The following is a 17,492-nucleotide window of genomic DNA, read 5'->3' on the forward strand; positions in this document are numbered from 1 at the left end:
ATTTGAATACAGTGACATTACACTCACCGGCCACTTTATTAGGTACACCTGTCCAACTGCTCGTTAACACTTAATTTCTAATCAGCCAATCACATGGCGGCAACTCAGTGCATTAAGGCATGTAGACATGGTCAAGACAATCTCCTGCAGTTCAAACCGAGCATCAGTATGGGGAAGAAAGGTGATTTGAGTGCCTTTGAACGTGGCATGGTTGTTGGTGCCAGAAGGGCTGGTCTGAGTATTTCAGAAACTGCTGATCTACTGGGATTTTCACGCACAACCATCTCTAGGGTTTACAGAGAATGGTCCGAAAAAGAAAAAACATCCAGTGAGCGGCAGTTCTGTGGGCAGAAATGCCTTGTTGATGCCAGAGGTCAGAGGAAAATGGCAGACTGGTTCGAGCTGATAGAAAGGCAACAGTGACTCAAATCGCCACCCATTACAACCAAGGTAGGCAGAAGAGCATCTCTGAACGCACAGTACGTCGAACTTTGAGGCAAATGGGCTACAGCAGCAGAAGACCACACCGGGTGCCACTCCTTTCAGCTATTTGTGGTGTGTTCCAGGTTGGTCGTCGGCGCCAATAACTCCGTTTCGTCGTATTTTTAGTGCAATTAGTTTTATTGTTAAGCACTCCGGAGCTCATGGGTCACAGTGAGCAGGTCACCTTCCCGGGAGGGGCCCTCCCGGGAAGGTGACCTGCTCACTGTGACCCATGAGCTCCGGAGTGCTTAACAATAAAACTAATTGCACTAAAAATACGACGAAACGGAGTTATTGGCGCCGACGACCAACCTGGAACACACCACAAAAAACTGAAAAACCGAACGGGGTGAGGACTCCCCACCGCGTTGCCCAGGACGGCCGCCTAAAAAACTCAACCAAAGACTGCGCTTTAACGTGTTGTACCGACTGTACAACCTAAAAAGGTGAGCACCACTCTAAAAACACCTTGTTTTTACTGTCAAACGTTTTTTACACATTGCGGCGCCCGTATCGCCTCTTTTTCTTCTATATCTATATACACTCCTTTCAGCTAAGAACAGGAAACTGAGGCTACAATTTGCACAAGCTCAACGAAATTGGACAGTAGAAGATTGGAAAAACGTTGCCTGGTCTGATGAGTCTCGATTTCTGCTGCGACATTCGGATGGTAGGGTCAGAATTTGGCATCAACAACATGAAAGCATGGATCCATCCTGCCTTGTATCAACAGTTCAGGCTGGTGGTGGTGGTGTCATGGTGTGGGGAATATTTTCTTGGCACTCTTTGGGCCCCTTGGTACCAATTGAGCATCGTTGCAACGCCACAGCCTACCTGAGTATTGTTGCTGACCATGTCCATCCCTTTATGACCACAATGTACCCAACATCTGATGGCTACTTTCAGCAGGATAATGCGCCATGTCATAAAGCTGGAATCATCTCAGACTGGTTTCTTGAACATGACAATGAGTTCACTGTACTCAAATGGCCTCCACAGTCACCAGATCTCAATCCAATAGAGCATCTTTGGGATGTGGTGTAACGGGAGATTCGCATCATGGATGTGCAGCCGAAAAATCTGCGGCAACTGTGTGATGCCATCATGTCAATATGGACCAAAATCTCTGAGGAATGCTTCCAGCACCTTGTTGAATCTATGCCACAAAGAATTGAGGCAGTTCTGAAGGCAAAAGGGGGTCCAACCCGTTACTAGCATGGTGTACCTAATAAAGTGGCCGGTGAGTGTATATATACATACAAGGCATTTTTAGCCATAAAGTTAAATTAAGTTTGAAGGAAATTTACCGCCTCTAATCTACTTATAGGAAATCTACCATCTAAATGATGTATGATAAACCAGGGGCACTATGACTGTGGTCTTATATTTCTTATCCTTGGTTTCCTTCATCCAAAAATCTAATTTTATAATTATTCTAATGAGCCTGAAGGGTTCTGGAGGGCATTTCCAGAGCCCCTCTGTGCTGTAGCTTCAAGGCTGTTACAATTAGCAGAGTTGGTCCCCCTCCCCCTGCACTTCCTGTTGCTTATAGATTACACAGACAGAGGGTGGAGGGGAGGAGGGAGAGAGGAAAGGGTTGGGTAAGACATGGTCTGCTCATTTTAACAGCCTGTGAAGATACAACACTGGGGGACACCCCCAGAGTGCTTCATCATCCTCATCCCGTCCCAGCTTAAGCAAAACTATGTGGAGTAAGGTGTTACCAAAGGCCCTTTTTTTTTTACGTCCGTTTTGCCTTTGTTGTTCCATTTTTCTTTAACGTTTGCTTAAAAAATAGGAACAAGGATCAAGATTATTCTGGACATTTTACTGGTGGTTTTTCAGTAATCACAACCAGTAACCTTTGTTGATGCTGGTATAAAATATATTTGTATCTGCTGCATAAATCTATTTCACCGCTGGGATATCATGTCAGTGCATGTGTCAGCTAAAAAGTTCTTGCCGGTTGAGAACATTTAGTAATGTCACAAGACAATGAAGGGCACATTATGTTTTAAGTAATGTAGGTACACAATGTGTCCCTTAGATGATTAATGTTTTATTATCCTATTTCTGTAAAGCTAACAATAATGATAAGTTTTTTGCTCAGAAATGTAAGGAGCATATATGACCACTAGGTGGCACTGCACTGACATAAACTGTACATCGGACATCCAATAACTTTTATGTGTTTCCAAATTTACTACTTGATTGCCATTTATCACTTATCATGTAGTTTTTAATAATACAGTACCTTGTGCTTAAAATGTATTTTGTTATCTTATTACTCTATCAACAATAGAATAGGTGTTCTGATGCATCCTAGTATATAATATAATATTGGATTGGCTTTTATGTCTCCTTTTACATGTCAGAAAGGGGCAGGGGCGAGGGGGCGTGGCCTGCTACCGCATGGAGACGGACGTGTGAGCCTTAGCTCCTGCTCCTGATAGCCACCTACAGCGACATTAGCGCACTAGAACCGGACCCTCCGCCACTCACATACCTCCGCCAAGATCGGGGATCCCTCAGACTGCGTCCCGGCGCCCGTTCGAGGAATGGAGCGCTTTCTCTCCACGCCGGCAGGCAAAGGGTCCGCGGCGGGCGCGCGTGTCTCCCCGCCGCAGACACGCAGCTCCGCAACACCGCGGGAGCAGAAGCAGGGACCAGGCGCCCGCTCCAAGGGGCTGGAGCCGAACTCCCGGACAGGCGCCAGAAGTCGGGGAGAGGAGGACGAGGTCCACCCGAGCACGGCAGCACAAGTAAGTGCAACCCCCCTGCAGCAGCCGACGAGTCCTTCCCGCCACAAAAGGCAGCAGGCCTCCCATGTGCCGCCATCACAGCAGGGCCCAGAGCAGATGCCAGGACAGGGCGGTTATAAACAACAGAACCCCTATAAGGGCTCAAATAAACCACCAGGAGCCAGTAAGAGTGGAAACTCTCCACCCCATGTGCCCCCACTCTCCTACTCCTCTGTGGCTAAAAGTGTGGGGAACGATTCCTCTACAGGGATACCTCCCTCCCTCCCCCAGAGACAACAAAAGAAGACCCAGGCCTCAGACGGCACTCCTGCTCGCCCTCCAGCCGCTTTCAATAGCACCTCTGGGGACTGGTCGGATCCCCTGGAAGAGGACCTGAGCACCACCCCCTCCCTCACAGGCCTGGGATCCGTACAAAACCCATGGGCCTCACCGGTTGAACCCGATAACTATGATGATCCGCCGTCCACTACCTCTGTACTCATGTCAGCTGACTTGCAAAGTGTGCTTCACAGTTTACCTACTAAGCAGGATTTCAGAGAATTGGTGGAAGAAGTAAAAGATACATTCCGCACTGAATTAAACTCGGTTAGAGATGACCTGCACTCCCTAGTGAACAGAGTGGAGGGACTAGAGGTGGCTCATGATGACACAAGAACCTACGTGGCCCAGCTACGTGACTCCGTGGTGGACCAAACTTATGCTTTACGAGACATGAGCCGTCACATTGAAGATCTCGACAATCGCGGTAGACGCAATAATATCAGGGTGAGAGGGGTCCCAGAACCCAAGGGCCCTGAAGACATCAAAACAATCCTGGAATCTATCTTTAACACCATTTTGGATGAGCCAGAATCGCATAGGATCAAATTCGACAGAGCCCATCGAGCTCTGGGCCCGAGAGGCTCAGCCGCAAGACCCAGGGACATTATCTGCTGTGTCACAGATTATGAGCTAAAGGAAAGAATTATGCTTAAAGCTAGAAAGAAAGACTCTCTGTTGTACAAAGGGACCTCCATACAAGTCTACGCAGATCTATCATGGATTACCCTGCATAAAAGGCGCCAACTGAAACCGCTTCTGTCCCAGCTCAGAGATCGCGGCATCCCATACAGATGGGGCTTTCCCTTCGCCCTGCTCGCCCTGCACAATGGACAGACAATCCCGTTATCATCATATACGGACATGCCTGGATTCTGCAAGGCCCTGGGCCTCAGTCCCCCGGACATTCCGGACTGGGAGATCACTATTCCACCGCCAGCTCCTCCCCCGGAGTGGACCCCGGTGCAGAAAAAGAGACGCCGCTCATCTCCAAGAAACCCCACGCAAGATCAAACAGCTTAAACTTCCCAGCTTGAGGAGAAGATAGCATCATTGCTATCATTATGTTGCAAAAATGGCCCCTTTTTCCTCCATCTAGAAGCCTTTAGGTGGAGAGTCCAGGTTTGCACGTCCGAATTAGGTGCTATACAGGGACGGTTCTGAGGTGGCTCGTCTCTAAATCTCCTTTAATTTTTCATTTTTGATTGACTATCTTTTTCACAACGTCTCAACTTGCCAAGGAGATCTATTCTCCCCCTTTTTTTTGTTTTTGTAGTCTCCTACATATCGACTACCTGTTTTTGGCTATCCTTGGCCGGGTCCGAGAGCTGAGAGGGTTGTTAATCTCTCCTGGCTCCCGCCCGAACCTAAAGGATGCCCCTACCGATCACTGTGCCCATAGGCACATATTGGTTATGTTTGATGCAATGTGTTGATTTTATTGTTGTCTTGTGTACCCTACCCCTACTTCCCTTATGTGTTCTCCTCAGGTTTCGCGTAGGAAAGCCAATGAGGCGACCCTCCTACACGTGTTACACTATGACATTTGATCCATACGAGGGCCTCTACGGTAAAGTAAGTGACTTGTTTTATAGCGGTTCTCACCCACTTAGTTTTCCGCCATGGTTAAGTTTCTCACCCTGAATGTTAAGGGGCTTAATTCCCCTGCTAAAAGGCGTTTAGCCTTGACAGAAATGAGAAGTCAGAAAGCAGATGTAGTACTCTTACAAGAGACACACTTCGATGCATCTGGTTCCTGCTCCTTTGCTAAGGGACTATATCCCACATCCTATGTGGCATCCGGGGAGAAAAAACAAGGGGGAGTAGCCATCCTGATAGCTGCCTCATGTCCCCTTCAGGTTTCGAATGTAATATCAGACCCGAAAGGGAGATATCTTATTGTACAAGGTACACTACAGGGTACACCGCTCATCCTTTGTAACATTTATGCCCCAAACAAAGGCCAAATCCGCTTTCTGAGGCAAGTCCTGACCCGTCTCTCTAAACTACCCCGGGACGCACTACTAATGGGGGGAGACTTCAATCTACCATTTTCCCCACAGATGGATAGACTAGCTGTTAGTAGGAACCCCCCACCTGCACCTTTGGTGTCTATGACCAGGGAATTTAGAAAACTCATACGACTTCATGGACTGTATGATCTCTGGAGGGTTGACAATCCAAGAGATCGTTCATTTTCCTTTTATTCCCCACCGCATGGTACACATACATGGATAGACTACCTATTTGGAACCATACAATTCCTCCGACTCATGCGCAAATCCACCTTGGGTCCCCTCACATGGTCAGACCATGCCCCACTAACGTTAGAAACGGCAGATAATTTTGCTGTAACGCGCGCATGTCACTGGCGACTGAATGAGTCACTTATTAAAAAACCCGAGCAGAGGGATGCGCTGGCCACAGCCATCATGGAATTTTTTCAATCTAATGCCAATGATGTGGCTCTACCAGCACTGTGGGAGGCCCATAAAATGATGGTGCGGGGGCAGTGCATCTCTCTAGCCACTGCAATAAAATCAGATAGGACCCAACAAGAAACTCAATTGACCTCCGAGCTTAAAGCATTAGAGACAGTACTAGCAACATCCCCTTCCAAGCCAGTCCTCCAGCGAATAATAGAAACAAGAGCCAAACTTAAAGAACTGGCCATGTTTCGCACGGAAAAATTGTTATTATACTCCAAACAAAAGTACTACGAAAAGGGGAATAAGGCACACACAATCCTGGCTAGACAGCTGAAAACTGAAGCCTCCAAAACACAGGCACACTCCTTAAGACGCACGGACGGTTCTATAACCTATGACCCGAGGGAAATGGCAAATATTTTTTATGACTACTACTCTAAACTTTATCACCTGCCCGACACACTACCTCAAGACCCAATGACTAGAGACACCCGTCTAGACGCCTTCCTTCAGGAATGCAATCTCCCACGCTTACCAGACGGCGCGCTGACCGCTTTAAATGCCCCCATAGATGCCGACGAACTAGCTGAAACCCTGAAAACACTCCCTGGAGGCAAATCGCCTGGCCCAGACGGTTTAACTTACCTGTATTATCAGACATACCAGTCCATCCTGACTCCCTATTTACTTCCCCTATTTAATACTTTCTTAGAGGGCTCCCCAGTTCCAGGTAACATGACACATTCGTATATTACCTTAATCCCCAAACCGAATAAAGATCACACAGACTGTTCTAACTACAGGCCCATAGCATTGCTGAATGCGGACTATAAATTATTTACCAAAATACTGGCCAACAGGTTGATCCAATGGCTCCCGCAAATAGTTCATAAAGACCAAGTAGGCTTTGTGCCATGTAGACAAGGGGGGGATAACACTAGGCGTACTATTGACCTGATTGATGTAGTTAACAAGGTAAAGGGGGAGGCCCTGCTTTTAAGCCTGGACGCCGAAAAAGCGTTTGACCGCTTAGGTTGGCCATTCCTGTTCCGGACCCTACGGGCCTATGGGCTAAAGGGCCCCTTTATGCGAGCTGTGGAAACTCTTTATACCAATCCCTCAGCCACGATAAAATTGCCCCACTCTATTTCACCCCGCTTTCGCATCCATAACGGAACAAGGCAGGGCTGCCCCCTATCCCCCCTATTATTTGTCTTATGTATAGAACCCCTAGCGGCAGCTATCAGGAAATCGGAAAATATTAAGGGTGTCATGGTAAGAGACAAAGAGTTTAAATTATCCTTGTTCGCGGATGATGTTCTACTAACACTCACACAGCCCCATACCTCACTCCCTAATCTCTATGACCTACTGGACACATACAGGAAACTGTCAGGATACAAGGTTAATATAAATAAGACAGAAGCCCTTCCAATAAATATCCCCCAGACTCAACTGACGAGACTTTGCTCTAACTTTAACTTTAAATGGCAAACCCGATCACTAACGTATCTGGGGATCCAAATCACCACATCCTATAAGACTCTATATTCTCAAAACTTCCCCACATTATTTGAAACTTTAAAACAACTGATGGCTAATTGGCACAAACTACCTCTTTCTTTTTTTGGCAGAATAAATGCAGTTAAGATGACCATACTTCCTAAATTAATGTATTATTTTGAGACACTGCCGATTCCGGTCCCTCTGAACGCATTGAGGTCACTCCAGGCCTCCATGCTTCAATTCATTTGGTCTCATAAGCGGCATAGATTAGCCCAGAAACTCCTAATGCAGCCGAGAGACAGAGGAGGGCTGGCAGTTCCTGATCTGCTTAAATATTATTGGGCAGCTCACCTCCGCAGAATCCCAGCATGGTCAACACTCTTGGCCTACTCCAGATGGATGGAAATAGAAAAGCTCTGGAGCGCCCCTATACATCCCAACTCTTTCCTATGGGCGACATCTCACATACCACCCCCCTCTCCCTTACTTGGCCCAATGAATCATACTAGATCCATTTGGCTACGTTGTGCCAAAAACTTCCCTCTGGCCTCGGAACATTCCCCCATGACATCCTTCCTCTATAACCCGACCCTACCCACTAGTCTCACTGGACAAATGACGAAACCTTGGCATAAGGCAGGCTTATTCAGATTTGCGGACATCGCTGATTTCCAGAATAGAGAACCGCTCAGCTTCTCTATTCTAAGGAACAAATTCTCACTCCCACTCACAGCTCAGTATGGATACTTACAGATTAAATCCTATATGCTTTCCCTTTACAATTCACCAGCGGTATCAATACCTACTCTCTTTGAAATTATCTGTAAAGAAGGGTCGAGCACCAAGGGATTAATATCAGCCATTTATGCCCTGCTTAGCAATCCCTACCCTGACCACAATCCCCAGCATGATTATATGCTAAAATGGGAAGCCTTTCTAGGAAGAAAACTACCACCTACAGTCTGGAAGAGGATCTGGGACAGGGCGGCCAAGACATCACAGTGTGTACAGTACAAGGAAAATCAATATAAACTCCTGATGTGGTGGTACCACACCCCAGCCTTACTGCACAGGATCTATCCTGACACTAGCGATGCGTGTTGGCGATGTGACTCTCAGGGTGCCAATATACCACACATCTTTTGGTCCTGTCCCCAAATAGGTAGCTACTGGAAAATGGTAGGATCGGTAATAGAATCTACCCTGGGTAAAGCAGTACCCTTAGACCCCAGTGTATATCTTCTGAATATCCTCCCTGACACCTTGGGCAAGCAATCAGCTAAACTACTTTTACACCTCCTCACAGCGGCAAAGTGCCTAATCTCCTCGAAGTGGAAACAAGCGTCTCCCCCTTCCCAAAAAGACTATTGTGTTAGGATACAGGATGTTCGTACAATGGAGCATTTGACAGCCTTGTTGAACAACAAACTAGAGAGTTTTAATTTAGTGTGGGCTCCATGGGATGACTTCTGGAGAAGCAGAGACATTCTCTGAGTAACAATGCTCTATCAATGGCCAATAGACCTTTTTGATGCGCCGTATTAGGAATACCTGAACCGACACCCAACTTCCCCTTTGTGTTTTACCCTTGTCTCGTGTCTATATAGTGTTCAGCCAACACCGCCTTACTGTTACACTGTTATCTTGTTATACGGTTTTTTATGTTTTACAATAATACACTATCCTGGCGGCGACCAGGGATACTCCAGTCATTACTATGTACAATGCTATATTTTGCTATGAAACATGGAATGTCTATAAAAAGGAAAAATCAATAAAAATACAGTTAAAAAAAAAAAAGAAAGGGGCAGGGGCATAACTACAGTGGTAGTAGCCATAGCAGCTGCTATGGGGCCCACAGTGTCAGGGGGCCCAGTCATCCTACCTGACACACTAAAGAGTGGAGGATGTACACCATTATATACATATTATGCTGCACCTTGTACAGTATAACATGTATATATTATAAATGCCGTACATTTGTATATGGCTCTGTATGACCCTGGATATGGGGTCCTGAACAGTTCTTTTAATTCCTAAGCAGGCGGCCTGTTTTGGGCCAAAATGTCCAAGCACTTTTTTCATAGTTTTTCTTCCTTACCTCTAAAAAAATATAGCTTTTAACATTTTTAGTCATCATAGCCACATGAGGGATTTTTTAGAGGCCAAGGTGAATGTTTTTACCCCATTAACAACATGTGATATATCTGTACGTCATATGACTGTTAAGGATAGCATCATGCAGCTAACACCCATGGCTCACACCCACAATCTGTGCTGGCAACAATTGGTGTTAACCCCTTCAGTGCTGCCATAAAATGTGATTGCAGAACTTTGATGACGGTGCCGCATGGGTAAAACAGTCTGTACCCTTAGCAGGATAGCAGGATCTGTAAAGGAGCCTCAGGTCTGCAGACTACTTTACAGGTAGAGCAATTTTACAATATATTATAATAATATAATATATATATTGTATAAGTGATAAGACCCCAGAGAGTTAAAGTATTCTAGGGGGTCTAGAAATACAGTAAAAAAATATACCCGTCAGGTAAACCCGTGTCCCAAACTTCCCAATGTATCAAAATAGAAAGACGGGTAATCCTGGTAGTGAACCACATAACGGAAAAATGCCCCCTGAAATTTCAGAATTACCACTTTTTTGCTATCTTGCAAAACAGATTTTTTTTTTTAAATAAAAACTGATTATAAGGTTACACAGTCCCCAGAATGGTAGCATTGAAAACACCAGCTCTTCCCCGCATATGTGACCTTATACAGCTCCGGACACCAAAGTATGAAAATGTTTTCTGGAGTTAGAAGGTGAGAATACAAAGAAATGTAATTTTTAAAAATCTATGAAAACCAAATAAACCCTATATTAATGTGGTGTCTCTGTGATCGTATCGACCCATAGAATAAAGTGGAGGTGTCATTTGGAGCTCACAATGAAAGCCATTTAAATTGACGAAAGCATTTTTGGTCAATTTCACTATACAGTGTCACGCAAAGGGGTGCGGGAAGAGTCTCTTTGGGAAGAGTCTGTGGACCCTCTGGACCACCATGGGGGTTGGTATGAGACCCGCAGTGGCGGCTAAGGCAACAGATGCAGGAAACAGTCACAACTTGAGATGAAAGCAGGAACGCAGAGGAGAGCTGGTAACGCTGGTACGGAGTGAAGGCACCGCTGGGCTGGAACCCTGGAAGGCACGGCAGAAGCAGAGGAAGGCAGGAGGTCACCACTGGGATAGAACCCTGGACAGCACAGCAGGAGCACAGTCGTATGGGAACAGGACCTCGAGATACACACAAGAGGCTTTCACTTCACTGGGAAGACATGAAGATCCGGCCGGGAATGAAGGGAGCAGCCGGGTTATATAGGAAACCCGGAAGTGACCAGCGCCAATGGGAAGGACGCTGGTCCTTTAAGTTCAGGGAAGTGAGGGTGCGGCCTGGAGGCGTGCGGCCTGCACGCCGGGACCCGGAACACAGCCAGGAGCCAGGAGAGGTAAGTGCGGGCAGGGGGACGGGGACAGGCAGCCAGCGGAGCACAGGTGTATCCGAGGCATGGATCGCGGGAGCACCCGTGACAGTACCCCCCCCCCCTTAGGGCCCCTCTTCTCTTTTTCTTCAGCCTCTTCTTGCACCTCCTTCAATTCATCTTGGTGATGGGACACCTGAGGAGGAAAGCAGAAACAGGACAAACCTCGATGAGGTGCTTGGACCTGGCAGGGAACAAGCTGAGGATACTCTGGAGACGTCTGGAGAGTCTTTTGGCCAACGGATGGATAACTTGCAACAACTCCTCTTGGAAGGCTGGAGCAGCACTGGGAAGCTGCGGAGACAGGGATGGCCCTTGGGATGCCGGAACAGCACTGGGAAGCTGTGGAGGCAAGAGCAGTTCTTGGAAAGTTGGGACAGCTTTGGGAAGCTGCGGAGGCAGGAGCGTCTCTTGGCACATTGGAGAGTGGAGCAGCACTTGGCACATAGGAGAGGCCTTTGGGAGAGCCGGAGACTCTGGATCAGTTTCTGGGAGAGCCAGAGACGCGGAGGAAGCATGGCGGCCGGCTTTTGGAACACCGGAGCCAAGCGAGGCCGACATGGAAGCCGGGCTTGAGACTACTCGGAGATAGGCAGCTGTTGAAGCAAGGCGGCAGGCTGAGAAGCCTTTAGGGAAAGCGGAGCCTGCATTTGCTGGGAGTCAAGCAGCTATAGAAGCACGGAGGCAACTTTGCTTAATTGTTTTTCCGAAAAAAGAGCTGCTGGGACTGCTTGGCAAGTACTCCGGAAAAATCGGGCAGAAGCATAATCCATGGCTTTAGCAGGATACACGACCTTGGCGGAGTCCATGGCCTTGGTGGGGTCCATGGCCGGATCTTACTGTCACGCACAGGGGTGCGGGAAGAGAGTCTGTGGACGCTCTGGACCACCGCGGGGGTTGGTATGAGACCCGCGGTGGCGGCCAAGGCAACGGATGCAGGAAACAGTCAACTTGCGATGACAGCAGTGCATGAGCACAGTCGTACGGGAAGGGACCACAGGATACAGACCACAGGATACGGACCCCTGGACAGGGGCCACAGGATATGGACCACAGGATACGGACCACAGGACATGGACCACAGGATACAGACCACCGGACACGGATCACAGGATACGGACCACCGGATACGGACCACCGGACACAGACCACAGGATACGGACCACAGGACACGGACCACAGGACACGGACCACAGGAGGCGTCTGGAAACACACAGGAACACAGAGGCGTCTGGAAACGCACAGGAAACGGGACCTCGGGAAACACACAGGAACAGGACCTCGGGATACACACAGGAGGCTTTCACTTCAGTGGGAAGACTTGAAGATCTGGCCGGGAGTGAAGGGAGCCACCGGGTTATATAGGAAACCCGGAAGTGACCAGCGCAAATGGGAAGGACACTGGCCCTTTAAGTTTAGGGAAGTGAGCGAGCGTGCCCTAGCAACAGGAGCGCACGGCCTTGAGGCAGGATGCGTGCGGCCTGCACACCGGGACCTGGAACACAGCCAGGAGAGGTAAGTGCAAGCAGGGGGATGGGGACAGTCAGCCAGCGGAGCACGGGTCTACCCGCAATCCGAGACATAGATCGCGGGAGCACCCGTGACATACAGGTGGTCCCCTACTTAAGAACACCCGACTTACAGACGACACCATAGTCATAAACGGACCTATGGATTTTGGTAATTTACTGTACTTTAGCCTTAGGCTACAATAAACATCTGTAACAGTTATTAACGGTGTCTGTAGTAAGATTTATTGTTAATCTTGGTTCTTATGACAACCCAACATTTTTAAAATCCCATTGTCACAGAGACCAAAACATTTTTGACTGGGGTTTCAATTATAAAGTACACTCACCGGCCACTTTATTAGGTACACCATGCTAGTAACGGGTTGGACCCCCTTTTGCCTTCAGAACTGCCTCAATTCTTCCTGGCATAGATTCAACAAGGTGCTGAAAGCATTCCTCAGAGATTTTGATCCATATTGACATGATGGCATCACACAGTTGCCGCAGATTTGTCAGCTGCACATCCATGATGCGAATCTCCCGTTCCACCACATCCCAGAGATGCTCTATTGGATTGAGATCTGGTGACTGTGGAGGCCATTTGAGTACAGTGAACTCATTGTCATGTTTAAGAAACCAGTCTGAGATGATTCCAGCTTTATGACATGGCGAATTTTCCTGCTGAAAGTAGCCATCAGATGTTGGGTACATTGTGGTCATAAAGGGATGGACATGGTCAGCAACAATACTCAGGTAGGCTGTGGCGTTGCAACGATGCTCAATTGGTACCAAGGGGCCCAAAGAGTGCCAAGAAAATATTCCCCACACCATGACACCACCACCACCAGCCTGAACCGTTGATACAAGGCAGGATGGATCCATTCTTTCATGTTGTTGACGCCAAATTCTGACCCTACCATCCGAATGTCGCAGCAGAAATCGAGACTCATCAGACCAGGCAACGTTTTTCCAATCTTCTACTGTCCAATTTCGATGAGCTTGTGCAAATTGTAGCCTCAGTTTCCTGTTCTTAGCTGATAGGAGTGGCACCCGGTGTGGTCTTCTGCTGCTGTAGCCCATCTGCCTTAAAGTTCGACGTACTGTGCGTTCAGAGATGCTCTTCTGCCTACCTTGGTTGTAACGGGTGGCGATTTGAGTCACTGTTGCCTTTCTATCAGCTCGAACCAGTCTGCCCATTCTCCTCTGACCTCTGGTATCAACAAGGCATTTCCGCCCACAGAACTGCCGCTCACTGGATGTTTTTTCTTTTTCGGACCATTCTCTGTAAACCCTAGATCAGCAGTTTCTGAAATACTTAGAACAGCCCTTCTGGCACCAACAACCATGCCATGTTCAAAGGCACTCAAATCACCTTTCTTCCCCATACTGATGCTCAGTTTGAACTGCAGGAGATTGTCTTGACCATGTCTACATGCCTAAATGCACTGAGTTGCCGCCATGTGATTGGCTGATTAGAAATTAAGTGTTAACGAGCAGTTGGACAGGTGTACCTAATAAAGTGGCAGGTGAGTGTATATAGTTCCGACTTACATACAAATTTAACTTAAAGTGGCAGGTTTCTGATGGAAATATCGGGCACCAGCTCAGGGTGAGCTGGTGCCGGAGCTGCGGTATCGCGGTTTAAAACACTTTTTAAACATTATAGCCGGCGCAGGGAGGTACGCGCTCGGCGCTTACCATGCGCGCGGCTCTCCTTCACTTCCTATGTAGCCGCGCGCACGGTCCTGCGCATGGTAAGCGCCGAGCGCGTATCTCCCTGCGCCGGCTATAAAGTTTAAAAAGTGTTTTAAACCGCGATACCGCGGTTTAAAACACTAACAAAAATAAGCTCTGGTGGTCGGTATTTCCATCAGAAACCTGCCACTTCAAGTGGTAGGTTTCCTTTAAGAACAAACTGCCTGTATTTGGATTTTTCTCAGTACACAGCATGGAATCTAAAATGACATCACAAGGAATTATATTTTGTTACACAGAAAACAAGCCCTCATATAGCTCTGCACACCGAAAAATTAAAAAGTTACGGATTTTTGAAGTTGTGTAATGAAGAACAGAATCGTACAAGGGAAAAAAGTCCCGCAAGAGGTTAATGGCACCATTTTTGGGTGCATGGAATTTATTGTAAAATTTTTAGCAGCTAGTTCTGACAGTTCTATGTCTGTTTTTGGTGCTTGGCTGCTTCATTTCAGTGGCTTTGGACCTTTAATAAATGTTTATTGCTCTGTTTTTTTTTCAAAAAGTACCAAAAAAGTCTCAAAATGCATAAAAAGACTTTGAGACTTTTGCAAAAAGTCCTAAGTCATGAATCTGACTTTACCCAGTGTTGCAATAGTAGTAGTTCTATGTTTACACCAGATTAATGGTGCAAATAGCCCAGTGAGACTTTTTAGCAGTAAAAAGGCCCAAAAAATCTCAATCCGCTTTTTTTGAGACTTTTTTTTATGCCAAAAAAGTCCAGAAAGACCAACGATAAATAACCCTGCCATTATGGGGTTTATCTTTTTTTTTTGGATGATATATATATATAATTTATCCTTCAGTTATTTTACCTTTACTGCAGGGACCAAATTTTTAGGCCAGGGTGTAATAGATTTGGCAATACTCTATATGCTTTTAATTTATATGTGGTTTCTGCGTAACTTGAGTCTCAAAGATAAGAATGAAGTGAGGTTAATATAAACTCTCTTTATGAGACATACAAAGACAAATTCACAATTTCCTTTTATTTCTGGTTTCAGATGGCAGAGTTCTTGCTGAGGAAAGGAGCTTCAGTGGATCCACAAGACAAGAACCATCTTACTCCATTACACCGGGCTTCAGGCCGAGGTCATGTGCTGATTGTTAAAATATTACTGGAGCGAGGAGCTCATGTAAACTGGATGGATTCACTAAATCTAACACCTCTGCACCATGCAGCCTATAGGGGGCACAGTGCAGTATGTTCCAGTCTACTTCAGCATGGAGCAGATATACATGCCAAAGACTGGCTGGGAAAAACTGCGCTGCACCTAGCAGTAGAAAGAGGGCACACTCATGTGGTGAAAACACTGAAGGAGTCGGGGGCTGATCCGTGTATTAGAACCAAGTGGAATGAATCAGCTACAGACATGGCAGTACAAGGAAGCTACAAGGATATTCTCAACATCTTAAACATGGGAGGAATGAATTTATGCTAGAAATATTCGTAATATCATAATCATAGAGTCAATTTAATTTATGGTATGTATGTTATAGGGATTGCCTGGGAGTTATAAAAAAAATGCCTAAGAACAGGACATTGGTTAAAATAAACAAAAATCTTATATTACCCTCTTTTATACCAGCACACTCTGCTCCAATGCCAATTTTCAGGTATACCCCAATGCTAATTTGTTGCAGTGTGATAAACCTGACATGCTGCCAATCACTGGCCTTAGCAATTACACGCTGGTTCACAGATGAGGCCAGCGATTGCTTGTAGCAGTCATGAGTGCAGCTACGGCTTGTATTATTGTGGGCAATGACTGGAAGGGACTACTAGAGCGGTGGCACTGGGGTATACGGGTGACTATAGGTTGTTGGGCATTTTTTTAATTTTACCACCTTTCCTGCTCTTGGATAAGAATCTGATTAAATCGTTAACTTATGGATATATTTTTAGCATTCGGTAAATGAGAAAGAGCTGTATTTTTACTGCATAGTTCCATTAATATAATGTTCTGCTTGGTAAGATATGAATAAGGTATATGAAGCTGCATTTACACATTCCGCCTGTATTGCGTGTCAAATCTCAATCCTGACGGAACAGGGAGGGGCTTGGATCGATCACATAAGTGGTTCAATAGAAACCCATGTGATCGGCGATTGTTTTGAAACGCAACCCAAATGGAACGTATGAATGCAGCATGAGGGTGCGGTCACGTGTACCGCTAGCACTGTTTTTACAAACACAGCTTTGGCACACGGGGTCAGGCCTCGGTCCCATCGCATATGCATTTCCATTGAAACACACGTGATTGGTGACCAGAGGCGCTAGCTCGGCTAATTAGGCTGAGTTCACATGTGACATTTACATTGAGTTTTGAAATGTAATGTACTGCAGTAAAATTGAGTTATTAGGCAAATTGTACCGCGTTTCAAAACGCAATGTAAGCACCATTTGTGAATGCAGTCTGAGTCTGGTGACACACGTGTCATTCAGGTTGCATTTTTGAGGGTTTTTTTATGTTTTATGGTGTTTTATGTTTTTTTATGTTTTATTTCCATTTCAAACTCAATGCAAGACACATCTCCCAAACGCAGAGCATGGAAAACGCAGTGGATCAAACGCAAAAGTAAAGACACTAAATCAAGAATCTCATTTGGAAACAAATGAAGCAAAGATGCTGCGTCTAATAGATGAATGAAAAATGCTATGGAAAACGCAACCTGAGCGCCACCTGTGTCACCGATGCCTCATTTTTGTTGCATTTTGAAACGCATTGAAAAAAACGCATGTGTTTTAGTAAAAACACATATTTTTACAGGATGCCTCTTTCCTTGATGCTTTTCAGATACGTATCAAAACGCCATGTGTAAATGCGGCCTGAGAGGTCTTCTTTTGGAGAAGACTTTGTTTGGGACAACATTCTACAATTTTTTAGTGGCATATAGCACTTTTCTAGTAGCACTTTTGGTATAAAATGCACTCTCCAGCTTCACTGAAAAAAAAGACTATTGACTATAACAAAATATGTGACACAATATACTATACAAAGAGAACTTTCATACCATGGCAGATCTCCAAAACACCCAGAACTGGTACAACTAACCATATGAACAAAACCGCATACAAATGAATCATGCTTTAGGAAAATATTTTAAAAAATCATATCTTGTTTTTTTTTCACACTGATGAGTCTTACGTCTGTGCTTTTGTGCTTTCGAAACAATTAATTTGTACTGTACA

The 17,492-nt window shown here is 46.1% G+C and overlaps 1 protein-coding gene across 2 annotated transcripts in view; it reads left to right on the forward strand.

Annotated features, from left to right (window-relative positions):
* Positions 1-17,272, forward strand: part of LOC140122266 (uncharacterized) — a 34,487-nt gene extending 17,215 nt beyond the window's left edge. Inside the window, exons 3-4 of one of the 2 annotated variants that reach the window (XM_072142941.1) lie at positions 15,304-15,784; positions 16,828-17,272. In XM_072142941.1, coding sequence (XP_071999042.1) covers positions 15,304-15,741 — 438 coding nt within the window. In that variant the 3' untranslated portion in view covers positions 15,742-15,784; positions 16,828-17,272. Of the gene's footprint in view, positions 1-15,303; positions 16,106-16,827 lie in introns of those variants that run through there. The other variant, XM_072142940.1, reaches the window with a different exon arrangement.
* Positions 17,273-17,492: the final 220 nt, after the last annotated feature.

The sequence above is a fragment of the Engystomops pustulosus genome, chromosome 3 (assembly GCF_040894005.1).
Source record: "Engystomops pustulosus chromosome 3, aEngPut4.maternal, whole genome shotgun sequence".
Taxonomy (NCBI): domain Eukaryota; kingdom Metazoa; phylum Chordata; class Amphibia; order Anura; family Leptodactylidae; genus Engystomops; species Engystomops pustulosus.